General features: G+C 39.2%; 2 protein-coding genes across 16 annotated transcripts in view; one reads left to right on the plus strand and one right to left on the minus strand.

Moving 5' to 3' along the window:
• dock7 (dedicator of cytokinesis 7) overlaps positions 1–9,651 on the plus strand; it is an 86,350-nt gene extending 76,699 nt beyond the window's left edge. For all 15 annotated transcript variants that reach the window (XM_088350453.1, XM_088350454.1, XM_088350455.1 and 12 more), the window contains 2 exons: positions 4,394–4,561; positions 9,050–9,651. In XM_088350453.1, coding sequence (XP_088206579.1) covers positions 4,394–4,561; positions 9,050–9,092 — 211 coding nt within the window. In that variant the 3' untranslated portion in view covers positions 9,093–9,651. The remainder of the gene's footprint in view (positions 1–4,393; positions 4,562–9,049) is intronic.
• A 1,288-nt stretch (positions 9,652–10,939) lies between these two features.
• On the minus strand, positions 10,940–27,990 carry usp1 (ubiquitin specific peptidase 1). Its single transcript, XM_088350379.1, has 9 exons — positions 27,835–27,990; positions 27,373–27,537; positions 24,950–25,094; positions 22,448–22,549; positions 22,201–22,370; positions 20,642–21,294; positions 17,488–17,646; positions 14,768–14,969; positions 10,940–11,789 (listed from the first exon to the last, which is right to left on the minus strand). The coding sequence occupies exons 2-9, from the start codon at positions 27,498–27,500 to the stop codon at positions 11,162–11,164; spliced, it is 2,187 nt and encodes a 728-aa protein (XP_088206505.1). The 5' UTR covers positions 27,501–27,537; positions 27,835–27,990; the 3' UTR covers positions 10,940–11,161.
• Position 27,991: the final 1 nt, after the last annotated feature.

The following is a 27,991-nucleotide window of genomic DNA, read 5'->3' on the forward strand; positions in this document are numbered from 1 at the left end:
CGAGCGAAAACGTCTCGTTCTTTCCAGCCAGCGTGGAAAGATGACTGGGGCTTTGTGCAAAAAATGACCGTGCTGTTTTGTGCATTATGCCTCGAGAGTGTTAAACGTCGTTACGACCCTAAAAACCTTTGTCGCTGCTAAAAACACCACCACTGAAGCTATTTAACAAATTGCTCACTGAATAGCAAAGGAAAACCATTGACTGATGGCGAATATTTTAGAGAAGTGTATGTGTGTGCGCCTTCTGCATTGCTGCTGTTATTTCAAGTTTTGATATTTTCTGCAACAAAATATCGTTGATAAATGGTATAGTAGCTGACCATATTACTTGTTTTTTGCTTGTAGTTTATAGTTGATGAAGAATGGTTGATTCTGGTTAATTTTTGTGGTAAAAAGTCCATATCAGTAGATTTTGATATACTTTTTATGTACTAATTATCTGCTCTTAAGGTAGCACAGTACATTTAATAACTTAATTTGTTTAACAAAGCGGTTTAAGATTGCACTGTAAAAAATAAAAACATAAAGCACATCATTCTTTTTTATTTTAAGTATTATTTTCTTCTTTTTATATAGTAATTAACTGCTAATGAGGTAGTACAGTAAAATATTTGACATAACTTCATTTTCAAACATTTTTGACGGACGGTGTGCCACAGTACTTTATTATAAAGAAAAGTGTACCTTGGTTCGAAAAGGCTTGAAAAACACTGAGTTATACGATAAAAATGTCTATCCACGTTGCATATTTGGATGGGTGTCAAACTCATTTTAACTCAGGGGCCAAATGATAGAACAAACATTCTGTCGGGGGCCGGACTAGTAGATTAAAGAGAAAGAAAAAGAGAGATAAAGAAATAAGAGAAAGAGAGAAGGGAAAAGGAGAGAGGGCGAAACAAAGAAAGAAAAAGAGCTCAAAAACGAAAGATAAAAAGTCGTGAGAGAGGGGGAAAAAAAGGGAGAGGAAGAAAGAAATCCAAAGAGAAATAGAAAAACAGAAGGAGAGGAAAGAGAAAAGAAAGCGCAAAGGGTAGGAAGAGAGACAGAGAAAAGAGAGAAAAGGAAAAAAGGAAGTTAAAACATAAGAGGTTAAAAGACACAGAGGGAGAAAGAGACAAAGAGCAACAAAGGAAGAGACAAAGAGAGACACAGAGTGAAGGAGACAGAGAGGGAGAAAAGGGTTGGAAAAGAAAGAGAAATAGAGAGAGAGACAGGGAGAGAGAGAGAGAGAGAAATAAATACAAGTACAGTGTCTTTGTGAGAGGCACCTGGCTTTGGCAACATCAAGTTGACATATTTTAATATTTATTCTCTTGCGCTTCTCTGAGGGTTGTCTCGCGGGCCGGATTCAATCCCTTGGCGGGCCTGATCTGGCCCGCGGGCCGTCTGTTTGACACCTGTGGTGTAAAATGACAGCTCTGTTGGATATTAAGAAAATGCTGTGCGAGTCATTAATCTTGGTGTGGCACACCGATGCACAAGGAAATTTGAAAGTGGCACTCCGCACCGAAAAGGTTGCTGACCCCTGGTATAAGGTAATGGTAAGATCAAAATAATGAACAATCATCCTATGTGATCTCCATTGCAGGACTTTAAAACCGAATAAACACATTACTAGCGCTGATTAAATGCAAGGACTCTTAACTAAGAGCACAATGTATAACACTGTAGTGACTGAACAACTGAACGAATCGATGAATCAAGGAGTCTAGTGAGTATAAAATGAAGTAAACAACTACACTCTGTTTATGCGAAAAATCATGAGGTGCATTCATTACTAAATGATTAACACAATTAAGATAATAAAATGGATATAACTGGAACACTCCCACAATTATGACTACTGTATTGTTCGAACTATAAGACCGTTTTTTCATAGTTTGGTTTGAGACTTATTTACACATTTTTATTACCAGTACTATGTTTTAATCTTATCACTATAACTATATATTTCATTAACCAGCTCAGTAGCCTAGATGGTAAGGCGCCCGCTTTGAGACTGGGAGGTCGGTGGTTCGCGCCTCGGCCGAGTCATTCCTAAGACTTAAAAAGTGGTCGGCGGCGCCCTCTGTTGGCTGCGGCTGCATCGGCTCGCTACAACGGGTCAGGTGCAATCGACATTTCGTTCTGTGTACATTGTTACACAGAATGACAATACAAGGAAATTATTATTATTATTATTATTATCAATCACAGATCACTTAAACTGTTATTCTCAAACTAAACCGCAAGAGGGCGCTCTAGACGTTCATTGATACATTGAACCTTGCCCTGTTGTGGCTGGACATTTTTTGAACTGGAGTTGTTCACCGGTAAAAGTGACACAGAGGATGAATATTGCATTGGAATTAATCATTTGGAGTGGAACTTTGGTAAGCATGTTCTTTACGCTGGATTTTTCGGAATAACCCTCAATATATTACGTCGTTACTGAAATGAACAGGCATGTTTATCATGTAACGTTCATAGACTGTACGAACGTATTCAGCCTGGCCTTTATTTTATTTTAAATAGCCATTCAAGATGACATGTATGTTTTTGGTGTTGGGTTTTATCAAATACATATACCCCAAAAATGGGACTTATACGCCTAGTGCGACTTATACATGTTTTTTCCTTCTTATGCATTTTTGGCCAGTGCGACTCATACACCGGTGAGACTTATAGTTTGGAAAATACGGTATAAGCAATGACATCCGTCTTTTGGACTGGTTTTAATAGAGTCTGACACAAATAACCGGGTCAGTTGACAATAATGTTTGTGCACCCAGTAAGAGTGGCTTGCAAAACTATTTGGCCCCCTGGAACTTTGTGACCTTTGGCCACATTTCAGACTTCAAACATCAAGATATAAAACTGTAATTTCTTGTGAATCATCAACAATAATTGAGACACGATCATGAAGTCAAACACACTTTATTGGATATTTTAAACTTTTTTAACAAATAAAAAACGAAAAAGTGGGTGTGCAGAATTATTCAGCCCTATTGAGGTAATACTTTGTAGCGCCACCCTTTTTCTGCGATTACAGCAGCAAGTCGCTTGTGGTATGTCTCTATCAGTTTTGTACAAAGAGTAACTGATATTTTTGCCCATTCCTCCTTGCACAAGAGCTCAAGCTCAGTGAGGTTGGATGGAAAGTGTTTGTGAACAGCAGTTAGCATTTCTTTCCACAGATTCTTAATTGGATTGAAGTCGGGACTTTGACTTGGCCATTCTAATACCTTGATATGTTTTTGGTGAACCATTCCATTGTAGCTTTTGCTTTATGTTTTGGATCATTGTGTTGTTGGAAGACAAATCTCCGTCCCAGTTACAAGTCTTTTGCGGACTCCCTCAGGTTTTCTTCCAGAATGGTCCTGTATTTAGCTCCATCCATCTTCCCAACAATTTTAACCATCTTCCCTGTCCCTGCTGAAGAAAAGCAGGCCCAAACCATGATGCTGCCACCACCATGTTTGACTGTGAGGATGGTGTGTCAAGGGTGATGAGCTGTGCTGTTTTCACGCCAAACATAACGTCTCGCATTGTTGACAAAAAGTTCAAACGACACTTTTTATGGATATCTTTAAGAAATGGCTTCTTTCTTTCCACCAAAGGCCAGATTTGTGCAGTATATGACTGATAAATGTCCTATGGACAGATTCCCCCACCTCAGCTGTAGACCTCTGCAGGTCATCCAGAGTGATCATGGGCTTCTTGGCTGCATCACTGTGTCAGTTTTCTCTTTGTATGAGTTGAAAGTTGAGGGGGGACGGCCTTATCTTGGTAGATTTGCTGTGGTCTGATACTCCTTCCATTTCAATATTATTGCTTGCACAGTGCTCCCTGGGATATTTAAAGCTTGGGAAATCTTTTTGTATCCAAATCCAGCTTTAAACTTCTCCACAACAGTATCTCGGACCTGCCTTGTGTGTTCCTCGTTCTTCATGATGCTTTCTGCGCTTTAAACAGACCTGTGAGACGATCACAGTGCAGGTGCATTTATACAGAGACTTGATGACAGACATTTGAAATCCATTTATCATCCTTAGTCATTTAGATCAACATTGAAACATTCAGAGATCCTAACTGAACCTCTAGACAGAGTTTGCTGCACTGAAAGTAAAGGGGCTGAATAATTTTGCACACCCACTTTTTATTTTTTTTTATTTGTTAAAAATGTTTAAAATATCCAATAAAGTGTGTTCTACTTCACGATTGTGTCCCACTTATTGTTGATTCTTCACAAAAAAATACAGTATTATATTTTTATGTTTGAAGTCTGAAATGTGGCCAAAGATCACAAAATACAAGGGGGCCAAATAGTTTCGCAAGCCACTGTATATTCTACATGTGTCCAATGTGCTTCAAGCAACTTCATTAAAACTCTTCCACACTCCCTCCCCCATAGGTGTGAAGATGCCCTACGCAAGAACAAGAGTTTGATCGGTCCGGATCAGAAGGAGTATCAGAGAGAGCTGGAGAGGAACTATCACCGCCTGAAGGAGGCGCTGCAGCCCCTCATCAACCGAAAAATTCCTCAGCTTTACAAACCCGTGCTGCAGGTCAACTCGCACAGGTACGTGTGCGAGGCTAGCCTAACACAATTTAACTTTTAACTCATTTAATCAAGGTTGAAATACTAAGACTCTCCTGTGAAATACTAAGCTAGTTTTATGAAAACTACAACAAATGCTCAATTTTGGATTGACAATTTCTAATGTTTGTGGTTATTAATGGGGCATGAGCGCTCTCTGCTGGACACTAGCATTTTTTGTGCGGACTCTTTTTAGTGACTTTAAGAACTGGGGTGATAAAATCGGTTCAAAGCTTTAGTGTCTGGCTGATAAAAAAAAATAATAATAATATTTTTTTACTTACAGTTTAGGATCATTTAACACTGATCAAGACTGTCACTTCCCATTTCTGGACATCACATTATTCTTTGTGATTTGCAGAAACACTTACTATGCTCCGCCCTGTTTATTTCAAATAGAGTACACAGACATGCAAAAGCACCCTTGTTCGAGACCGGGTGGAAACATATGTTGGCCTGGAGATGGGCGCCACCAGGCTGTGCTTGCCCAAGACACACCACAGGAAATGGTGCCCCTACGACCCGTGTGGTTAAGGGAACCAACCAACGAACACATACAGAAGAAGCATGAAACTGATCAGACATTGACACATTCTATTCAACACTTTAGAATTCTACCCTACACTTAGCGGATTAAGACTAGCCGAGCAAAAGTGGAGTGTGCAGGGGGCAAGAGCGGTAATAGGAATCAAATGGACTGAACCATTTCAAGGCAGTGGAGTATTTTCAACGTTGCGCTGTTCACATTTTTTTTTCTTATTTTTTACATTTTTAATGTAGCGTTTGTTATCATATTTCAGCCTGGCCGGTCCTTTATTAAGGAAAAGAGTTTCATCCATCCATTATCTGTACCGTTTATCCACAGTAGGGTCGCGGGGTTCCGGAGCCTATCCCAGCCAGTCACAGGGCACACAGGCACAGACAACTCACTCGCTCATTCACACCTAGGACGATTTGGACCAGCCAATTAACTTGACACGCATGTTTTTGGAATGTGGGAGAAAACCAGAGTTCCCGGAGGAAACCCACGCAAGTACAGGGAGAACATGCAAACTCCGCACAGGAAGGCTAGTTGCTGGATTTAAACCCATGACCTCAGAATGGTGCCGCGCATACGCTGACCACTGTGCTGCCATGCTGCCAAGAGTTTCAAAAATGCTATTATTTTGGGGGGGGTGAGCTAGCACCCATAAAATGGGCTTGCTACGCCCATGTTAAGAACCACTTTGAGCTTAAAAAGCGCCCTTAACTCTGAAAAGAAAATTCTCTTCAGCCATTCTGAATTATGATTTTTAGTCTTTGGCAGTTCTGACTTTGGTCCAAAACCCTAAATAGTGGGCTGTTTGTCGTGAAAAAAATCTCCCATTGGCTGTGTTTTTCTAAACAACCCAACACATTGGGTTATCAAATTGATACAACCCAGGGATTAAGTGTTTTTTTCTTTAAAAAAATCCTTTTTTTTTTTTTTTTGGTCAAGTGTTTTTAGACAGCAGTGGAAAAATAAAAACAAAAGTGTTGGGGTTACTTCTTTCAGTTTTATCAAATACTATGATTTTTCTGTATTTTACTGTGTCAGTTTTCAGCAAATTACACATTATCTATAAACAGTATAGGGTAAAAAAAAATCTGGATGCTTCTTAGCTGCTCATGCTTTGTACTTTAGTTTCACGTGTTTTTTTAAGTTAATCTTAAGGATTCAGGGCTAACCACTCTACTGAGACAGCTCTGATTAAGGTAACCAATGATCTCCTACGGGCAATGGACTCTGGCGCATCATCACTTTTGCTGCTGCTGGACCTTAGTGCTGCATTTGACACAGTGGACCATAATATCTTGCTAGAACGGTTGGACAAATGGATTGGTCTCCCAGGAAACGTCCTCTTATGGTTCAGATCCTACCTCTCAGATAGGACACACTGCGTTAAATATGGCGAATTGACATCTGAGCCATTTAGTGTTACCTGTGGTGTTCCGCAGGGTTCAGTGCTTGGCCCCCTTCTCTTCAGCATTTATATGCTTCCACTAGGTGATATTATTCGCAAGTATAATATCAGTTTCCATTGCTACGCAGATGACACTCAACTCTATCTCCCGATGGAGGAATCTGCCACACTAAACTGTGGAAATTTGGAGGCCTGCCTCACTGAGATAAAAGAGTGGATGTCACTCAATTTCCTGCGTCTTAACTCTGAAAAGACTGAAATGTTAGTTATTGGTCCATCTAAGTCCCGTGACTTATTCTCTAAAACCGCTGTGAACATCGACAATTGCCACATCACACAGAGCGACTCACTTAAAAATGTAGGTGCCATTTTCGACCCCGATCTCTCCTTTCAAACACATGTGAAGAAAATTACTAGAACCGCTTTCTTCCATCTTCGTAACATTGCTAAAATTCGTCCTATACTTTTTTCAGTCGGATGCGGAAATCATAATTCACGCGTTTGTTACCTCCTGTCTCGATTACTGTAATGCACTACTTTCAGGTCTTCCGATGACCAGACTCAAGAGTCTTCAGCTGGTACAAAATGCTGCAGCGAGGCTTTTAACTAGGACAAAAAAGTACGATCACATCACCCCAATTTTGGCTAACCTGCATTGGCTCCCTGTTAGCCTAAGATGCGATTTTAAGGTTCTCCTATTACTATACAAAATCATACATAGACTTTCCCCCTCATATCTTTCAGATCTGATTTCCCCCTATGTCCCAGCCCGAAGCCTTCATTCCGTGAGCGCCGGTCTCATGGTGATCCCAAGAGCCAAGAAGTGTTCCGCCCGGTTCGAGAGCGTTCTTCATCCGGGCACCGGTGTTGTGGAATGCTCTTCCCCCTGAGATCCGATCTGCAACCTAAGTGGAAATGTTTAAATCTAAGCTTAAAACTCACTTCTACTCTATAGCATACGATGAACCTAAACTTCTTATATGTAATAACTTGTGAAGCCCTTTGAGACTATTTGTGAATAAGGGCTATACAAATAAAAATGACTTGACTTGACTTGACTACTTCGTATTGACAATGTCAATTGTTCTTTGGTTATTTATGGTGCACTAGTGTCATCTGCTGGACTTTTGCAGTAACAGCAGATTGGATGTGCAGTTTCTTTACTGTTCAAGAACTCTTGACTTCAAGTCAAGTCACATGTATTTGTATAGCCCTTATTCACAAGATGTCTCAAAGGACTGCACAGGATTACAATGACACCATCCCCTGATCTTGAACCAACATGCGGGCGAGGAAAAACTCAAAACCTCAGCACGTAATGAATAAGAAACCTTGAGAAGGGGCCTTACAAGTGGTAATCCCCCTTCCAGGATGACCAGGGTGCAATAGATTTAGCATTGGGTAACAGTACATGAAACATAGTGAACATCCATAAAAGAAAACAATAGGTAGTATGTTGAAATTTGTCCAGAAAGAGCATGATAGGAACCACGTTTCGAGCCTGTAAAATAGTCCAGAAAGTCTATGACGGCCACGACGCAGCTTCCCATCTCTGACGACTAGTCTATGCAGGCGTTGACATGCTTCGGGTCCAGACGCAGGTCCACTGACTCATCTTAAATCGTCCTTCTTCGTATCACCACCAGACAGGCAGTCGGAAAAAGACAAGAAAAGTATGAGGTGGGAATCAATCAATCATTGAATAGAAGTGGGTCTCAAGTCTAGATTTAAAAACTTCCACTGAGGTCGCTGAGCTTCTCTCTGTTGGCAGAGCATTCCACAGCGCTGGGGCCCAGTTTGAGAACGCTCTTGAGCCTGCAGACTTGTTCTTGGCTCTTGGAGTCACAAGTAGACCGGCAATTTCCGAGCCCAGGCTCCGTGCAGGAACATAGGAGGAGATCAAATCAGAGAGATAATAGGGCGCAAGTCCATGCAAACGTTTGTATGTTAGTAAGAGAACCTTAAAGTAACAGGGAGCCAATGCAGGTTAGCTAATCTAAGAGTGATATGGTCAAACTTTCTTGCCGTAGTCAAAAGTCAAACCTTCACGTCGTGTTAGGAGTTGGCACTGATAACTGGGGTCTAACTCAGTCCTGACCAACTTTCCTTTCCCGTCATGCACTTTCTGGACACATTTTTACATCTTACCAATGCTTTTTGGTATGGTTACCCAATGCTAAATCTATTGCACCCTGGTAATCCTAGAAGGAGGATTACCACTTGTGAGGCCCCTTATCAAGATTTTGTATTTACCTAGTGCTGAGGTTTTGAGTTTTTCCTTGCCCGCATGTTGGTTTAAGATCAGGGGATGGTGTCATTGTAACCTGTGCAGTCCTTTGAGACACTTTGTGATTAAATGTGACTTGACAAAAAAGAAAGGATTATGTATAAGTTTGTCTGTGGTACAGGCCAATTTCTAACAGGGTTGTTTGAGAGGTTCCATTATATCGCATCTAGTGTTGGGATACTACACACTGTCCCTTTCACAAAAGTTGAAATCTCTTCTCTTCCTCTTTTCCATTTCCAGAGATTCCTTCAGCAGATTGAGCCTTCGCAAAATCGACGTTTGAAGACGGAGATGCAAAGATGCAATATTAATTTATTCTCGAGTGTAAATATCCCAAAAACGGCTCACGACGTTTTGTTACTGAAAAAAGGCTTCAAGCGAATGCACTCGCCACGTCATTCCAGTGTCTTAACATGTTTACACGACTGGGCTTTTAAAGAGACACCTTGACGGCGTCGGGATAATCGCAGCCTCCTCTCTTCACGTACCGAACCGGGAAATGTCCCCATCCCGTAAACACTTCAAGGAAAGTGCCAAAAAGACTTTTTCCGACCAAATGGTTCAACGAGAAATGTCAAGGTGTCTTTTTAATCATGTTTAAAATTGTATTTAATGTGTGCACTTTTTTAGGGTTGTTTTTTTGTGTGTAGCATTTCACAACTTGAAATATAAATTTATTTGGGAGAAAGAGAAAAAATTGAAATGTGCAACAAAAAAAAACCTATATCGATTTATCACGTTTTTGTTGAAACAACGTTTTAAAGTACGGTACGGAAAATGTATGATTTTCTGTTGTTTTGTTATTTTAAATATTTTACTAAATAAATATTTTAATGTTCGGCTTTTTTGTGTATTCATTTGTGTACTACACCGATAGAAAGGTAAAATGGGCCGCCAGGAGTAAATTGGGCTGCTTGGAGTGGTCAATGCTTGGGATCTGCAGTACTCTATTTGGCCACCAGAAGGAATTAGAAACCCTGCGAAAGCAGACCAGATGTTTATTTTAGGGGCAATATAGCTAAAGCACTCACAGAGGTCTAAAGTAAAACTACATTTTCACCAAAATCAATTCAGCCGACTTGGAGCCTATAAGTCACATACAAACACACAAATCAGAATTTATAGATAGATAGATAGATACTTTGTTCATCCCCGAAGGGAAATTCACATTTCCAGCAGCATCCCTGAGCTGAGAACAATCGAGAACAATCGAAAAATAACACGGGAGCTGCTGGAGTGGCTGCCATTCGTGACGGCGCCGGAAGAAAAGATTCAATTTGAATCATGTACAAACAAACAAACAATTGAATCATGTACAAACAAACAAACAAACAAAATATTCATGTTTCAATAAGTGGAGTGTTAATAAAATGGGGGGAAAATAATTTCTGATACTGATATAACCAGGTAAAACTAATAAAGTAGTTTCAAATTAGTTTTCAAATTTGAAAGATTATATAGATCATATAGACTGATACTTTTTTTCAGATTTCAAAAAATACTATTCTTTTTTTTTTTAACTTGTGAATAATCAACATTAGGTAGCTATTCATCGAGCGGATACGATTTTTATGACAGGGACAGTGGGTGCCAATGTCATTTTAACGAGAAATGACGATTTGATTTCTCAAGTAGGTCAAGAGTTTGTATTTACTTTGTTCTTTATCATGTTGAGTCATTTTAGATCCTTTAGTGTTTGTTTTGGAGGTTTATTTGGAGATGAGGTTGAGTAGTAAATATTATATGAGACGCTTGTGGAGTGTTTTTGCTTTTTTTTTAGTCATTTGAGTCTTTCAGGTCTTCAATTATTTGGACAAGCTTGTTTTTGCGTTCTTCTGGATTTCAGCCTTTGGTTTTAACAAAGATCTTGCAATTGGTTGTCCAGGTTTTTTCGATCAGCCCTCTTGCTTTTTTTTTTTTGTATTCCGATTTTTTTAAAGATTTAAAAAGGTTGGTGACTTCTAGTGTAAAACAATATGGACATTTTATTTGGTGAGCAAACACAAGGATTTGTGCAAAAGACATTTTAATCATTGATATCGTTTTGACAAAAGCAAAACAGTTTTGTGAAACATTGTAACAACAATCCAAGTTTATCAATGTAAATAAATTTGATTTCTGTGTAGCTTATTACAGTAAAAAGTTGTACCGTAATTGGTCAAATTTCATCAAGTACATAGACAAATTAAAAGCCAAATGTCCCCAAAAAGTAATGAAATCCAATGTCCAAAAATGACAAAGAAAAGAGAAATCCTGGATGGTTTTGCTATCGAAAATGATTGAAAAGTCAAATGATGGTTCTAAATAAGTAACATCAAGTCTGTATTAGGGTAGAACGCGTGCCTGTGTTCACTATTCCGACTGGTGCATTCTTTGGTAAAAAAGCAAGTAAGGTGTTGAAGAGGAGCAGATTTGCGGGGAGCAGGCCCGGAGGAAATCCTCTTCCTGGAACAAATGCACTTCGGAATCGTCGAAAAGGAGCCATTTTCCTTCATACTGGAGCAGGCGCTTTAAGGCCTGCTGCTCCGAGGCCTCTTGGCTTATACCGCCTTCCTCTCCTTCTGCCCCGGAAGTTTTTATCTGCTCCTGTCCGTCTATTACGGCGTTCTCTTCACGGCTGCGAGCGCGCTGGCCTCCCAAGAGTCCTCCCTCCGAAAGTTTCCGACTTTCCGGTCTGCCAAAAGACGCGCTAGCGCGTCGCCCATCGGGGACTCCGTCTCCCTCGGACTCCTGCCCTCCTTCAAGCGACTCCTGCTCGCTTGAGCTCGGCGAGAGCTGTGTGTCTTTGAGGCGGCTCGCGCGTACGTAAGCGGTGTAGTGTCCGCTTCCGATGGAGACGCCGCTGTGCATGACCACGGCGAAGAGTTCGTAAAGGTGTCCCTGATTGGACAAACGCGGCGTGCACCACTCCTCCAGTGACAACGTCAAGGGCGTCTGCAAGGGCGTGTTGACCTTGGATAAACCGCCAAACGGGTCCAATCTACCTCGGAGAAAGAAACACAGAGAGGCACTCGTTTGGATAATATTTCGCTGTGACAAACACGAGACACAAGCTACTCCACAAACTACACGACAACCCAACCGAAATACACGAAAAAATACTAAATTAAATATTTGATCAAATAATCGATGAAATATTGGACATTTGACAATATATTCAGGGTTGGGTAGGGTTACTTTAACTTACTTTTACTTTTGGATTACTCCAATACCAAATATGCTAATAAAAGACAAAATAAACTAAATATGAATAAAATGATGACTCACAACACGTGGTAAGCTTTCCTGGCTTTGATCTCCGGCAAAACTAACATAAAATGCGACAGAAACAAAATGAAAATAAATTCAAACAGCTTGCCAACATCATTTTGCCGTTCCATGTATTCCGTTACTCCCCAAGCCTGCACAAAAATGTGTAATTTTATTCATATTTAGTTTCTTTTGTCTTTTATTAGCATATTTGGTATTGGAGTAATCCAAAAGTAATTGAAAGTAATCCAGTTAAAGTAACCCTACCCAACCCTGAATATATTCTACAACTCAACAGATACATGACTAAATACTAAATGAAATATTTAATCAAATATTCCATTACATATATTGGCAAAATACTCGACCACCAGACATAAATACAGTAAACCTCGGATAAGTCGGACTCGCATAAGTCGGATTCTCGGATAAGTCGGACAAATTGCGTGGAACGTTTGTTCTCTAGGCTTTTCTGTAGTATTACACCTCGCATAAGTCGGATTTTATAAGTCGGATCCTCGCCTAAGTCGGATGGATTTTTCCGTACAATTGACCCTTTTTAATGGTTTTCGCCTCTGATAAGTCGGATCGGTATCAGGTCGCCTAGGACATCTCCCAAATGCTCTAAATTTCAGCCTCCAGTGGCAGTAAGCGATGGAATTTTCCGGGAAGATTTTCACTCCTCACAGATTTTCCGGGAAGATTTTCACCCCTCCCAGATTTTCCGGGAAGATTTCTTGATGTGACGTGGCGTTCCGTGATTGGCAGAGGCTATTCATCAAACTCCTCCTCAGTGTTGAATGATAGCACTCTCAATCACAGCACGCGGTCATAGAACAAAGCCTCGTAATCATAATCCCATTGTTTCTTATTACAGTAGTGCTAGCATTCAAATTGAATTTGTGTGAATTTCTTTGGACTTCCTTGCGGTCTGTGCGGTCTACGGTGTGGCGATGGCCTCAAGTTCTAAAACCAAAGGCAGGAGTCTCAAGACTAGAACGTATGAAGAAAAGCTCGCTATCATTGAATTCCAAGAAAAGAATCAGCACATGAAGCAAAAAGACATCGCGGCGAAGTTTGGAATGAGCCCTCAAACTTTGAGCGACATTCTGAAAAGCCAGAAGAAGATAAAAGATATGTGTGCGACAGATTTTAGAGCTCCGACCGCTAAAAGGCAGAGGGTAAATGATCATCCAGATGTCGACAAAGCACTGATTTATCAACCATGTTCATGTTCATTTTAAGAACTTTTTTGATAATAAATCACGTTCATGTTACAAGATATCATTGCTTGGTATTTCATTTTACATATACAAGTATGCACTTTTCTAAGAGTTAAATTTCTTCTTAGTTCGAAATTTTGCGACCTCGGATAAGTCGGATCCTCGGATAAGTCGGATGAAAATGACCGGTCCATCTGGATCCGACTTATCCGAGGTTTACTGTACACAACAATTCGACAAAACATAATAGAAAAGACCAGACAAGTCAAAAAGTATAGGACAAATTCCTAGACAAAATACTTGATAAAATATTCAACAAAATACACAAGCTGAAAAAAAACACACACTAGAAAATACTTGACAAAATACACTACAAATTACTCGACAAATCAACTAAAGAGATGACAAAACACCTCAAGATATATTCGACAAAATACACTATAAGCCGACAAAATACACTAGAAAATACTCGACACTATATTTGATAGAATGCACGACAATCAGACACTATATTTGATAAAATGCACGACAATCCGACACAGTACTCGACAAAATACGCTAGAAAATACTCGAAAAAATACTCAACAAGACAAATTACACAACAAAATACTCGAGAACTCAACAAAATACTCAATAAAATATTCTACAAAATGCTCGAGAACTCAACAAAATACTCAATGTAATATATGACAGTCTACAAAATACTCGACAACAAGAAATAACACGAAAAAATACACAATGACAAAAAAAAATACACAACAAACTACACAATGAAATACTGGAAAAAATACTCAACATCATAATCATACATGCCAATAATCTCATCAAAATACAAAACAAAATTCAAAATATTCAATGAAAACCAACAACTCCAAAAAATACTTGGCAAAATACTCAACAAAAGATTGGGCAAAATACATGAAATAATGCTCATCAACTCAAGACAATACACAACAACAACAAAAATCGATAAATTAGTATAAAATATACAGGACAAGATGCACGGCAAACTACTCGAGAGAATACACAACGAAATACTCGACAACCCGACAAAACACTTGACAAATTATACTAGAAAATACACGACATAATATTCGACAACTCAACGAAATACACGACTAAATAGAATATAATATATTTGACAAAATACACGACAAACTCGTAGAAAATATATTCTGCAAAATAATTGAGGGAATACACGAGAAAATACTTGACAACACACTCGAAAAAATACTCGACAAATCCAACAAAATACTCAATGCCATATTTGACAAAATCCAAACACCTGAAATACACGACTCAATAGTAGAATTTTTTTGGGACAAAATAAATGGCAAAACACTCTAGAGAAATACTCGACCACTCAACAAAACACACGACAAAATAGTCGACAACTTACAGAAATACACGACTCAACGTTAGAAAGTATATTTGACAAAATACGCAACTATTTGTTAAAAAAAGCGAAAGGGGGCGAGTGACTCACTCCAAACTGCCGGCGGCGAAGCGCTTCAAGTGAATGGTGACCACTTCCGGAGTTTTATCAAAGAGAAGACTTCTCTCGGCCTCGGCGTAATGGAGACACGTGTCGCAGAAGTATTTGTCCTCTCCGGCGATGCGCTCAACAGACGCAAACTGCCCGATGGCCCACTTCAGCGTCTTCTCCTCCGCTTTGGGGTACGGAGACACTGGAGGCAAAAGCGTTCCCTTACAAATCTGGACTGGCCTCATTTCAGGTCTCCTTGTTAAAAGTTCGAGATTTTCTCGATTAAATATGCGTTGACTTGACTCAACTGAGTTCAAAGAGCCCTTATGCATATTTTCCACTCAGTCTATCTGCTTTTATCTCTTTTAGCCAAGCTGTTCGGGGCAGAATACACCAGGTAGGAAGAATAGGGTTCCTAATTCCGTACGGTTCCTTTAAGTTTATCAGGCTGGTTATTTTAGGAGCGTGACCCCTGGTATGGAGGGCCAATATCGCCGTATGAGGAACAAATGTATGCATGAATAAATACATGCAAATATATGAATGATACATAAACATATGATGCAAATGCAATTTACTTATCTATTCGTGCATTTTGTCAATTATTTCAGTGTTTATTTTGTCGTGCAATTTGTCACTTTTTGTTGAGTTTTTTGTTGTGTATTTTGTCGAATATTGTGTTCAGTATTGTGTCGTGTATTATTGCATTAATTTTGCCGTATATTTTGTCATTTCCCCATTAATTTAGTTGTTTATGCCATTTGTTTTGTGAAGTATCATGTGAAGTACTTTGTCCTGTCATTTTACACAGATTATTGCAAAATACAGATTATTATTCCAGCATCCCCTGATCTAAAACCTACATGAAGGCAAGGAAAAACTCAAAAACCTTAACATGAGGAAAATGACCGTAAAAAAGATGGGCGCGGTTAAAATAAATGATAGTGGATTTTTGAACTCAGGTAGGGCATTGTTAACACATACTCGATAGAGAAACACTTCTGCTTTCAACCTTAAAAAGTATCGATATTGTAACAATAATCTCAAACCTATTTGGTAATAATGAAATCCGTTGTGCTACTCTTAATGTGTCTCGGGCTCATCGCTTGTAACGCCGATTGAAGAACGGTGCATAGATGTCAACATTGGCCGACTAATTTACTGTGTATATTGTCAAATGTTTTCTCTTGTATTTCTAAGTCTAGTGTTGTATAATTTGTCGAATAAGGGGGTGTGCGGAATGATGCAATCCTCATTGCGTTATCTTTCTATAATAAACCTTTACCTTTGTGCGTAACCCAATCACCCCCAAAAATTATAGAATTTTTTTTTAACATTTCTATTCTTTAATAAAGGCCAGGATAGGCTTATATATGAAAAACACTAGTCGGAAAGTAAAACCAAAAAAATGTGAAAAACGTAGCGTCAATAAGACTCCACTGCCTTGAAATGGTTTAGTCCATTTGATTCCTAGTGCTGCTCTCGAGCTCGGGTCCAGGTGAAACTGGGCCAAATCAGGCTCTGATTAAAAACATTCCTTCCATCCATCCATCCATCATCTGTGCTGCTTATCCGCAGTAGGGTCGTGGGCGCGCTGGAGCCCATCCCAGCTGTCTTCAGGCAGTGGGCAGGGGACACCCTGAACTGGTTGCCAACCAATCGCAGGACACATAGAGAAAGACAACTAACTCGTTCATTCACACCTAGGGACAATTTGGACCGGCCAATCAACCTGACATGCATGCTTTTGGGAATGTGGGAGGAAACCAGAGTACCAGGGGAAAACCCATGCAAGCACGGGTAGAACATGCAAACTCTGCACGGGTTGATAGGCCGGACCAATTTGTCCTTAGGTGTGAATGAGTGAGTGAGTTGTATGTGTGCCCGGCGACTGGTTGGCAACCAGTTCGGGGTGTCACCTGCCCACTGCCCGAAGATGGCTGGAGAAAATGGATAAAAACATTCCACTGTATATTTTTTCAATTTGCTACGCAAATGAGATTACAAAAAACATTAAGAATGAATGTGAAACTATAAAGAAATTAACATGAAAAAGTAGAAATCGATCCGCAATTTGCATTGGCTTGATTCACATTAAAGGGACACTGTGCATTATTTGACCACTAGATATTGCTATATTGTGTAGTGCAACCAAAAACGAGTGCAAGGAAGATTAAAAAAACTATGGAGACTCAAAGTGACCAAAATGCACAATTTTACCTCCCATTCTCTTGCTAACCCGTAGCATTAAGATGGCTGACAGTTAGCTCCTGTTATGTACAACAAATGCAAATTTCTCGAGCTACAAGTATTTTCTAAAAAAATGCGTGTTCATTTCATAATTTGTGTGTTTTTGCAGCTTTTTAAATCAATTTTGCTTTGAATAAATGGTTTTTCTTTCTACCACTCGGAGGCACTGAATAATACAACTGTCCCTTTAAACTTTCATATTACGGCGTCAAGCCATCAAACAACAAAAGTTTGAGTCCCCTGCCCTAGAGTGTCCACCCAGCAGGGTCCCACAAATTTCTAAGGGAAACACTTGTCACTATGATTAAGTGCTCACTAAATATTCTTTATTTTCGTTTAAAATCGAAAATCGCATCGAAATTGCAATTCAGGTCTGAAATTTTTTTTTATGTTTTCTTCCAAAGCAGCCCTACTACAGACCTACCCCAGTCTCGTTTCTGCTTAGTGTGAACATTCTGGTGGGTTCTTACCTGAAGAGAGGTCATCCGGGCTTGAAGGGGGCTCCTCCAGGACAGGGACACTGATGTCCTGGAACTCCTCCCGCCTCTCGGTAAAACCCTCACACTCCAAGCATCGGGTCCGTAGAACCAGCTGGCCGTGGAACAGGCGCTCCATCAGATCCAGACCATCTGCAAAGTCATTGTGACAAAGACTTACAAAAATTGGTTGAATGATAACAACAGGATAGAAAAATCGAATAAAATGTGTTTAGAATTTAACATGTCAAGTTTGATCAAACAGCATTATTAAACTAATCTTTTATTGGCCATTATAAAAACTAGAGGTGGACGATTATTGGCACCGATACTTGGGAATTTGATAGATATCAGTATCGTTATTTTTATTGATGGGACGGGCAAATATAATATATTAAATACTGGGTTATTTAGGCTCAGATGCAGCAGAGCCTCTCTCTCCCTCTCTCCTGCCTTCTGTCTCGGATGATACCGACCCGACGCTTTTTGATTGGATAAGCGACCGGGGGCAGAGCCATTGAATCCAAAACTGTCCCGATTCCGCAGTCACACACTGCAGACTGGAGCGAGAGTAGTAAAGACGTGTAGAAAGTAAACACAGAAAACTACTGCGATAATGTAATAAACATTCCAGTGCTCTACATCTCACGACTAGTACTAACGTTCCAATGAGCAGCAGGATAACATTAAAGCAGAGTAATCAGCGGCAGCTCAGCTAACTCTTGAGTCCCGACATGCCTGTGAGGCCTTTTCTCAAAGTTTATTTTTTCCTCACGCTGAGGTTTTAAGTTTTTCCTTGCCCACATGTTGGTTTAAGATCAGGTGATAGTGTAATTCTAATCCTGTGCAGTCCTTTGAGACATTTTGCGATTAAGGGCTATAAAAATAATTGTGACTTGACTTGGATCAAGAGTTAAAAAAAGAAAGTATAGTTAACTCGTTTTCAGGAGGCAGGTTCAGATGGAGACCGATATGTTACCTCTTATTGTAACATTAGTTCGTCAATCAAGCGTGTGTTTGTGATTGAGACAACGAAAAGCACGGTCAAGTGGAAGGCTGAGTGATTAGCTATTACCATAACATTCGTTTGTCAATCAGGCTCTAAAACAGTAGTGCCCACACTTTGCAATTCGCCAGCTCTGTTAAAATGTTATTACATTTTGCAATACGGTTTTATGAGGTTTTTTTTGCCTTCAAATGTTAAACAGACTTGGTTAGAGTGAAAGATAAGTCATATTAGTAGTGTTAAAATTCACGTTTTTTTTACAGTGAAAAAATTCAGGGAGCTAATAAAGTTTTATTTGAATTCCCAATAAATATTCTTAGTTTCTTTTTGTATTATTAAACCTTTCTTACACCATTTTAAAAAAATATATTTTACAGCAAATGAATATCGGCTCCAAATATCGATTATCGGTCTCCTAATAACTATCGGCCCTGAAAAACACATACCCGTCGATTCTCAATAAAAACTTGACAAAACTTTCACATGAAAATAAATGCAAAACAATTTTAGTCACGGAACAAAAACTCCACCTGGGAAAATGTTATAAAATAGGTACAGACATTTGGTTGGCAAAGAGATTAATCTAAGTAAAATGTTCAGGCTTAGCTTTCAAAGAGATTGTAAGATAAAAGCAGAGCTGCCAAATATTTATGACTAAATATTAAAAAATATTTTCGTAGTATCATTTAATACATTTTTTATATTGAAAATGGTACTTAAACAATTCAAAAAATAGCTAACATGCTGTCACTGCAAACATCCAGCCGATGGCACTAGTTTACCATAAATAAACAAGGAACGATCATTGTAAGTGCAAAAAACAAACGTTGCTCATTTTTTTCCCCCAATATTCATACTTCTGACAAAAAATGAGTAATTTTCCATAAACTGGCGGTGTAAACTACAGAAGATCCGTAGTATTTGGTAGCACTGTAAAATTTATAATACTAAAATAAGCTAAATGATCTGCTATGTCAGAAAAATAACCCTCATACAAGGTTTCCTATTTTACGAAAGGAAAATGTTACAAAATATAGCAATTGAGACGGTTTTGTATTTCTGATTTAAATAGGTGAACAGATCTGCTAACAGTGGTGATTGGAACTAATTTCTTTGTTAAAAACTGGCGGCGGTGGCTCAGGAGGTGAAGTGCTTGTCGCAAGGTGATTCCCGGCCTTTCCGTATTAAATGTCGAAGTGTCCTTGGGCAAAACACTGAATCCCTAATGCTTCGATAAGCAGGTAGTTGCCCTGCATGGCTGACGCTGCTATCGGTGTGTGAGCATGTGTGTGAACGGGTAAGTGTGAAGCGCATTGTAAAGCGCTTTGGGAGGTCTTCATTCACTTGAAAAGTGCTAGAAAAACGCAGACCATTTACAATTACATTTATCTTATGAATACATTTCTACAAAATAATCAGTTGGTTATTTCATTTTCTGTAGGTTGTAATTATCCAAATCATCCAAATAAAGCCAACATTTGCAGTAAATTCACATTTGAGTTGAACATTGGAAATAAATTAAACTTCCACAATATTTCCCATTTTAATCATTATTTTTTGCACAATAAGAAGACCCATGGTGATTTGATGGATACTATTGATTAGAAGAATCCATTTTGGCCAAACAATAAATGTAATATATATATATATATATATATATATATATATATATATATATATTAAACTAAACATTTTGAGCATGTTTCATAATTGGTAGTACAGTATATAAATTATAGCAGGGTTCCCCAGTGTGTTAGCCTCCCAAGGACAACTGACAGGTTCTGAACATAGCTTACCAGTGATGGGTTATTGTAATTTTCTAGAAAATAAATTTCTAGTTGGCATTATATTTTAGTGGTTGACTGGGCGTATTTTACTTCTAAAAATACAACCTGGTAATAACATAGTAAACACATAAATAGTTATTTTATGAATGTGTATCCAACTTAAAGCCCTTCAAGCTAATCACTAACAAAAAGTAACCCGCAGTTTCAAAAAGGTTGGTGAGCCTTGGATTAAAGTCACAACATAAATTCAAAGACCCTTTCACAACCGACTCCATTTTGTGAGTCGAACCAAAAAGAGCCAGTTCTATGAAATAGAATTGATATCACTAGTCTCTAAAGTGTGTTGATTTCATACCTTGACTACGCGCCGCCCCGTTTGTGAGCGCCTCACATTTCTCCTCCTTCTCAGTCTGGCCTTCCTCAGCCACGACATCTTCTTGCTCCGTTTTATTGGAGCTTTTGGCCAACGAGGTGGTGAACTTCCCGACGGTGCGAAACATGGACATGATACTGGGCTGTTTGCCCGAAGGCATCAGCCAGCCGAGTTTGCCTCGTTTCTTCTTTTTCCCATCAGCCTCTTTAGATGTTTTCTCATCGCTACTGCTTTCTTCCTCCTCCTCCTTTTTCTGACTCACGTCTTCATTCTCTCCAGTTTTGTCATCCGTATTTGCAGCAGTTTCAATGTCACGGGACAGCTTACTTTTGGAGCGGGTGATGGGTGCCTTCAACAGTTGTTCCTCCTGCACTTGGCATGAGGCAGACTTGGGCTTCTTTTTGGTGTTTCCAATCTCAGTATCGCTCTTTCTCTTTCCGGTTACTTGCCCGTCATTTTCGGCGCCGTTTGGAGATTGTGACGCTGAACTGCTGACATCTTCCGCTTCAACCTGTGTCAACTTGTCTTCCCTCTTCCCAATAGTGTTACAGGCCTCCTGGATGTTTCCCAGTATGCACTGCAAAACCTCTTGAGCGTCATGCTGAAGAAAGCCTTCATACATGGGGTTCAGTTGCCTTCAAGTACAAGAATGGTAAAAAACATCTTAGTCAGCCATTAGAGAAATAAAATAAACAATACCTCATATTAAACAACATTTAAGACATCGATTTCCAAAACTTCCAATTCCCAGAGGTGTCAAACACTGAAAATCATTTTTCATAATGGAAAAAAAAAAAAAATTCAGATTAGAAAATGTTTTCCTTCCATTATTTCAGAGCGCAATTTTTGACTGCAAAATTGGCCTTAAAGGTCTAATGTGTAATTTTTGACTACTAAATGGCATTGCTTGTTTTTTGTTGTTTTTTAGATCCTAGACTTCATTGAAAATGTGTCTTTCGGAATTTGCCAAAAACTGCTATGGTACTATGCAAGATTTTAAGTATTTGGTAGCGGTGCAAAATTTATATATAAAATGATCAAAATGATCAGCTATATGCGATAAATAACACTCATACTTATCCAAAGTCTCCTAAAAGAAAAGGTTACAGGATAAAGAAATGAGAAAGTTTAGTATTTCGGATTTAAATAGGTAAAAGTATTTGGGAACAAGTGTGAGTCGTTGCCTATTTCTGTATAAAAACAAATATATATATATATATATATATATATATATATTATGATTATGGTATTTCTAAAAACAATTATTTGGTTAATACGTTTCCTCTGGGTCTACACTTATCAAAATTAGGAGAAAGATGAGACCATACATAAAACCTGCTTTTACTGCAGGTCTCCAACAGAAGGCCCTAATGCACCATATATAACCAGGGCCAATTAACAAAAATGGGCCTTGCTTGATTTTTTTCCCATTTTTTGTAGTTGTCATAAAAAAGGCATATTTCTTAAGTTGCTACAACCTGACGTGATAAACTACAGAAGATACGTAATATTTGGTAGCACTGTGTTCCTACTAACAATACCTGAGTGTGTTAAGAACTTTATGAGGTGAAGTGTCGAGCTCACGACCATTGAAGCTGGCAGAATTCCGCAGGAAGTTGGACTGCAGCTGCTCTACCGATCTTATCAAACCGTGGAAGTTCTCAAGGAGCTCAACATGCGCCGGCAAGGACTCTGCGACATCTTCCGATGACTAGAACCGCAAAAGATGATCATGCTGAAAATATTTCATGTGACCATTTTTAGGGATTGTGGGGAGGACGATCTAACCTCGTCCCCTTGTTTAATTTCATCTGTGTGGTTTGCGTTCCTTTTTGACAACTTGTACAAACACTTGATGCCTTCTTTGAAACCTGGACAGTGATAGAGCACCTGGAGGAACAATTACACATTTTTATCTCTTCAACTCAGAACAGCAAAAAAACGAGGGATTACAGTACTCTATTAGCGTATGACAGAAATATATTTTTTATCCAAATAATGCACTCAAAGTTTGAGTGTGAATTATTAACAAGGTCAGGGGTGACATTTGTTTAGATGGAGTGCGAAACCACCTCTTTTGGCAATGGCAGTTTTGGGGTGTCTAAAATCATGTCACACTCACTGTGGAGAATAATGCCAGATTGCAACAAAGACGTTGCTTTTTTCGTTGTTATTGGAAGTTAAAATTGCATTTGCTTATTATTGTTCCTCAAGGTTTGAAGAAAACTTCAGTTACATGACATTTTTGTAGACAATGAGGAAAGAGAAGTGTTGCGTTTTTGATAGATAACTTCAACTGCTTTTAAATTCGGAATGAATGAATGAAACACTAGTAGGTGAAAAAGTTTAAATATTATATGTACCGTATAAATATTGAATGAAGTCGTGTTCGCACCTGTTATGTACTACAGAGCTATGAAAAAGTATTTGCCTTCTTCCTGAGTTCTGTCCTTTTTGCATATTTAGAACTAACAAAAGGTTTCAGATGATTAATTTTAATATCAGAAAGAGACAACCCAAGTAAATACAAAATGCAGTTTTGAAAGGTTGATTGCATTTAAGGCACTTTTTAAAAAAAACATATCTGTCCCTCTGTGAAAAAGGATTTGCCCCCTGAACCTAACAGAGAGTTGGGACACCTTTGGCAGCGATAACAGATATCAAACGTGCATGATGATTGGCAATGAGTCTTTAAGCGATTTTGACCCACTCTTTTTTGAAAAAAATTATAAAATCTGCTATATTAACGGGTTTTCTAGCATGAACTGTGCGTTTAAGGTCACACCTCAACAGAATGTAAATCCAGACTCTAACTTGGCCACTCCAGAACCTTTATTTTGTTTATTTAGAGGTGGACTTGCAGGTGTGTTTTGGATCCTTGTCCTTCTGCATGTTTCAAGAGTGCTTGAGTTTGATAGCCAGACATTCTCCTATAGGATCTTCTGGTAAACAGCAAAACTCATCATTCCATCAACCACAGCTAGTAGTCCGGGTCCTGAGGCAGCAAAGCAGCCCAAGACCACCGCACTGCCGCCACCATGTTATTTTTGTCAAATGCTGTGCCATTTTTACACCACATGCAACGGTCTGTATACCTTTCAAAAAGTTTACATTTGGACTTATTAGTTCACAGAATGTTTCTTTAAAAGTCTTGAAGATAATAAAGATACTTATTGGCTAATGTGAGACAACTCTGTTCTTTTGTATGGGTGGGACAAAAAATATTCATTTATATATTGTGATTTTATTTTTGGCTATTATTTTGGGGAGAAAGGAGAAGGAAAGGGAGCAATGGGAACTAAGGCCGGCGCCTATGAATTTTAAATCCAAAGCATGGGCACATATTGTTTTTTATACAGTTACCGGGAAGACGGAGCTAGACATGACCAAAACTGTTTGCAAACTTTGTCACAGACCCCTATACTGCTGCGGTGATAAAGACCAACATAACATCGCACCTTTTGCATGTCAGCGGACCCTAGAGCAAACTTCCGAACAGCTCACACAGGGCAAAGCGAATTACAACGTCAATTGCACATTATATGTGATGTATTTTACTACCTTAAAGCATTGTATCGGACAGCAATGTATACCTGCAGCCAAGGGTTTCGAAAAAAAGTTGTTGAATTTGAAGGATCTTGAGTTGAATTTGAGGGCTTACACGTGCTGCTTTTTCTTTCTTTAAGGGGCTCTATTTTGTTTTACCAACTTACAGAGTGAACTGTTAATAGGATCATTAAATGACCACATTTTTGTTATGTTGACATTTCACTAAATGACAATTTGTGGCTGTAAACCTGCTGCACAGTGTACATGTTCTCATTGTATCAGTTGAAATAAATGATAGCTTCCAGAGCGACTGACACAGACTAATGTGCACTGTTTGAACATAATTCCTGGCTTATTGTGCCAGAAGTGTATGATTTAAGTTGCTTGTTTTTAGTAAATTAAATCACAATCAATTCATCAATTCAATCAATTATACCGAGTAGCAATACTTGTAGAAATGCAATTATTGCGTGAGTATCGTGATATTGTTGAATTGTGACCATCGTCCCACCCCTATTCTTTTGTGACAGCAGTGTTTTTTGCCTGGAAAGTCTCCTATGGATGTGTCCCGCTGCTACTCTAGCTAACCTCACCCTAACATGTGTCACTTCTACTGCTTAGTTTGACCAGAAATAAAGTGAAAGAAAATGGTGTAGACTTAATCAAAAAATATGGCTGCATGTTACACAAATATGCACGCTGTTCTCAAATAAATTAGGTACTTATAGATGGCAAAATTACCTGTAATATGCTGTTCAAATAGCAGGTGTTGCCCCCATTACTGAAGCCCACAAACGGCAAAACATCCCCTCTCTTCTCCCATGTCAGCAAAGGGTCATCAGGGGGACTCGGTCCTGAAGATGGTGCAGGCACAACTTGATCGCAGCTGCTCGGAAAGCGCAAAAAATGCATATCATTAGCTCAAGGATATTTTTATTAACATGACCTTAATGTCGATTACAATCACTTACAGAAGAGGTTAAGCTTAAAGGGCCAATGTGTGTTATGTGACCAATAGATGTCTGTGTTGTGTACTGCAACCGAAAAAGAGTCCTAAAAAGAACAGCTCAAATTACGATCTTCGGAGACTAAAAAGTGACAAAATATTTCTTCTAGTCGTTTTGCCCAGTCTTTCAAGAAGTTTTTGGTACGCATAACAACAAGACGGCGGACAAGGGTGTCAGTTCCCTCTAGGTGACTAAATGCACATTTCTCAACCAAAAAGTGTATTTAAAAACGCATGCTTATATGATAATGCATTTTTGCTTTTTTTTTTAATATTAATATTGTTTTTATTAAGTTCATGGCGTTTTATTTTTACCTCTAGAAGGAGCTAAATAATGCATTGTTTATTTTATTTCTCTAAATAATGCCTTTTGACATTTTATACCAAGTTTAAAATCCCCATTGCTAGCCTTAAAGGGACATTGTGTATTGCTTACCGCCTTAACACAATGAATAATTAGCAAAAAAACTATATATATAAACTATTATAAAATCGTGCGGTTTCCTATATAGCCAATGGTCAAGAGATTATTTTACATAACATGAGCCTCACCTAAGGGCTACACGGCAAAGCAGTGGTTGGCATGTGCGCGCCACAGTTCTGAAGTCATGGGTTAAAATCCAGCTACCAGCCTTCCTGTGCGGAGTTTGCATGATGTACTCTTAAAAGAATTGGGTCGAATATACCCTACTTGAGCGCCACGGTACATGAGTAGTTAGTTCGTCAGCCCCAATGTTCATAATTCCAGGGTTCAATTCCAACTACCCGACTCCCGTCTGGAGTTTGCATGTTATCCCCGTGCTTGCATGGGTTCCTCCGGGCACTCCGGTTTCCTCCCACATTCCCAAAAATGTGCGGGTCAGGTTAATTGGTCGGTCCAAATTGTCCCTAGGTGTGAATGAGAGAGAGAGAGTTGTCTGCCTCTGTGTGCCCTGTGACTGGCTGGCAACCAGTTCAGGGGGTCCCCTGCCCACTGCCTGGGGATGGCTGGGATGGGCTCCAACTCCCCCGCGACCCTACTGAGGATAAGCGGTGCAAATAATGGACGGATGAGCCTCAACTAGAGGTTGCTGATCGTATCCACCATCTAGCTAGCACGGGCACTTTAAGAGCCCAAACCTGTCGAATATGAAAATAAATTGCAACTCAACTTGTGAATTTTGCAGGGATGAATCAATTAATTGACTTACTTCAACCCTTGAGGGAATAGCGGAAGTTGTGTGAGAGATGAAATTATGTTTGCATGCTGGAGAAGTCCAAAAAAATGCTTGCCAGGTAGATTAGAAAATTTTTACGGTTTGGTCACTTTTAGTCTCTGTGGTGTTTATTTTTCTTGTACTTAGTAGGACTCAATTTTGTTGCACTTAACAATACTGCGACATATACTTGTCAAATATTGCTCAGCGTCCCTTTAACATGAAAATTCTTACGACTGTGTAATGAGTTAAAAAGCACAATCAACCGTTACCATTTTCAGGCTACACTAACAAAAAAGAAAATCCAAGGCCGAGCATGACATCACTGGGTCAGTCATTTTCAGAGTTACTGTTTTCTGAAGATCCAGGATTGGCTAATATGCTGCATTCGGGCAAACATGGGATGTCTGAGTTTTCCAAATATTGACCAGAAAAATGTAATTGGAGTGACACTCGTGGTGGGGGGGTCTTAGTCGCGAAACAGCATAAAAGATATGTACCGACTTCATTTATCTGCTTCAAACAGACGTTGCTCATGGAAACACAGTGACTTGTTATACACAATTCACATGGTTAAAGTGAGTACGATTGACCTCAGCCGCCATTTTGCCTGCACAATTAGAGCCCTTGGCATATGGCAGGTTTGTTTTTTTTAATGAGCAAAATAAAAAAAACATTTTTTACACGATCAGACATCTTATCAATTTACATTCGCTTGAATAACCATGACGTCATATCTGGTACCTTCTGAGTAAGATAAATCCGACTTCCCAGTTTAATGGAATGCAGTATTAGCTGAAGCCTTTGAATTGTGACGTCATCTTCACGCGACAGCAAATCTCAAGATGGCCACCATTGGAGATGATTTTTAATCTCAAACACCAATCACGGTGTTTTGGTTTGATGGTGGAATCAATTGCGTTTATTCGTGTTTTAAAATAAAAACGTGTCTTTATACTGACTTGACTTCGTCTGCTTCGGGTTCAGAGAAATCCAGGGCTCGTTTCGTTTCCTTCTTGTGAAAGAACCTCAGAGATAGTTTGTTCCTCTTGACGGGGCTCTCCACATGTTCGCTCTGGAGACCGGGCATCTTTTCACTTCATAATATTGTCTCTACCTTCAAAGAACTGCAAACAAATAAAACTTTAAACAAAAACGCCATAACCCACATGCTTGTCTTAAGTAAACCCGCTACAAATACAAAATCGTTATGCAAATAGGTTAAATGAAAATGTACTATTCTTTTCGAATAACCATCAAAGTCATTTGCCGACTTCGAAGGAATTACAAAACTGGCTTTGATGTTTTTGAAGCAAGAAGCACGCTATATCGCCGGTAGCACTGCGAGGAAGTCTTCTATAAGTTTATATTCACATCCAAATATTGTTATCAAACCTAATTTATTCATGGACTCATTTCATTACCATCACAAACCACTCCAGGCGTAATCCAAACGTATTTTGCGATTAAAGCCATATTTTAATCGACGCAGCACAAGACTTTGGCGCTTCTTCTCCACTGTACGGACCATTGGTGGCTGCATCGCCAGCCCACTTTCACTACCCTAAATAAACGTAAACA

This window comes from Urocampus carinirostris, chromosome 12 (genome assembly GCF_059441175.1).
Source record: "Urocampus carinirostris isolate Australia breed hairy pipefish chromosome 12, RoL_Ucar_1.0, whole genome shotgun sequence".
In the NCBI taxonomy this organism is placed as follows: Eukaryota; Metazoa; Chordata; class Actinopteri; order Syngnathiformes; family Syngnathidae; genus Urocampus; species Urocampus carinirostris.

Coding starts and splice junctions, on each gene's coding strand:
- usp1 (XM_088350379.1), bottom strand. CDS start 27,500: ATGCCCGGTCTCCAGAGCGAACATGTGGAGAGCCCCGTCAAGAGGAAC. Junction 22,550..24,949: donor ATTTGAACAGCATATTACAG/GTAATTTTGCCA, acceptor TTGTTCCTCCAG/GTGCTCTATCACTGTCCAGG. Junction 21,295..22,200: donor AAAGTTCTTAACACACTCAG/GTATTGTTAGTA, acceptor TTGTACTTGAAG/GCAACTGAACCCCATGTATG.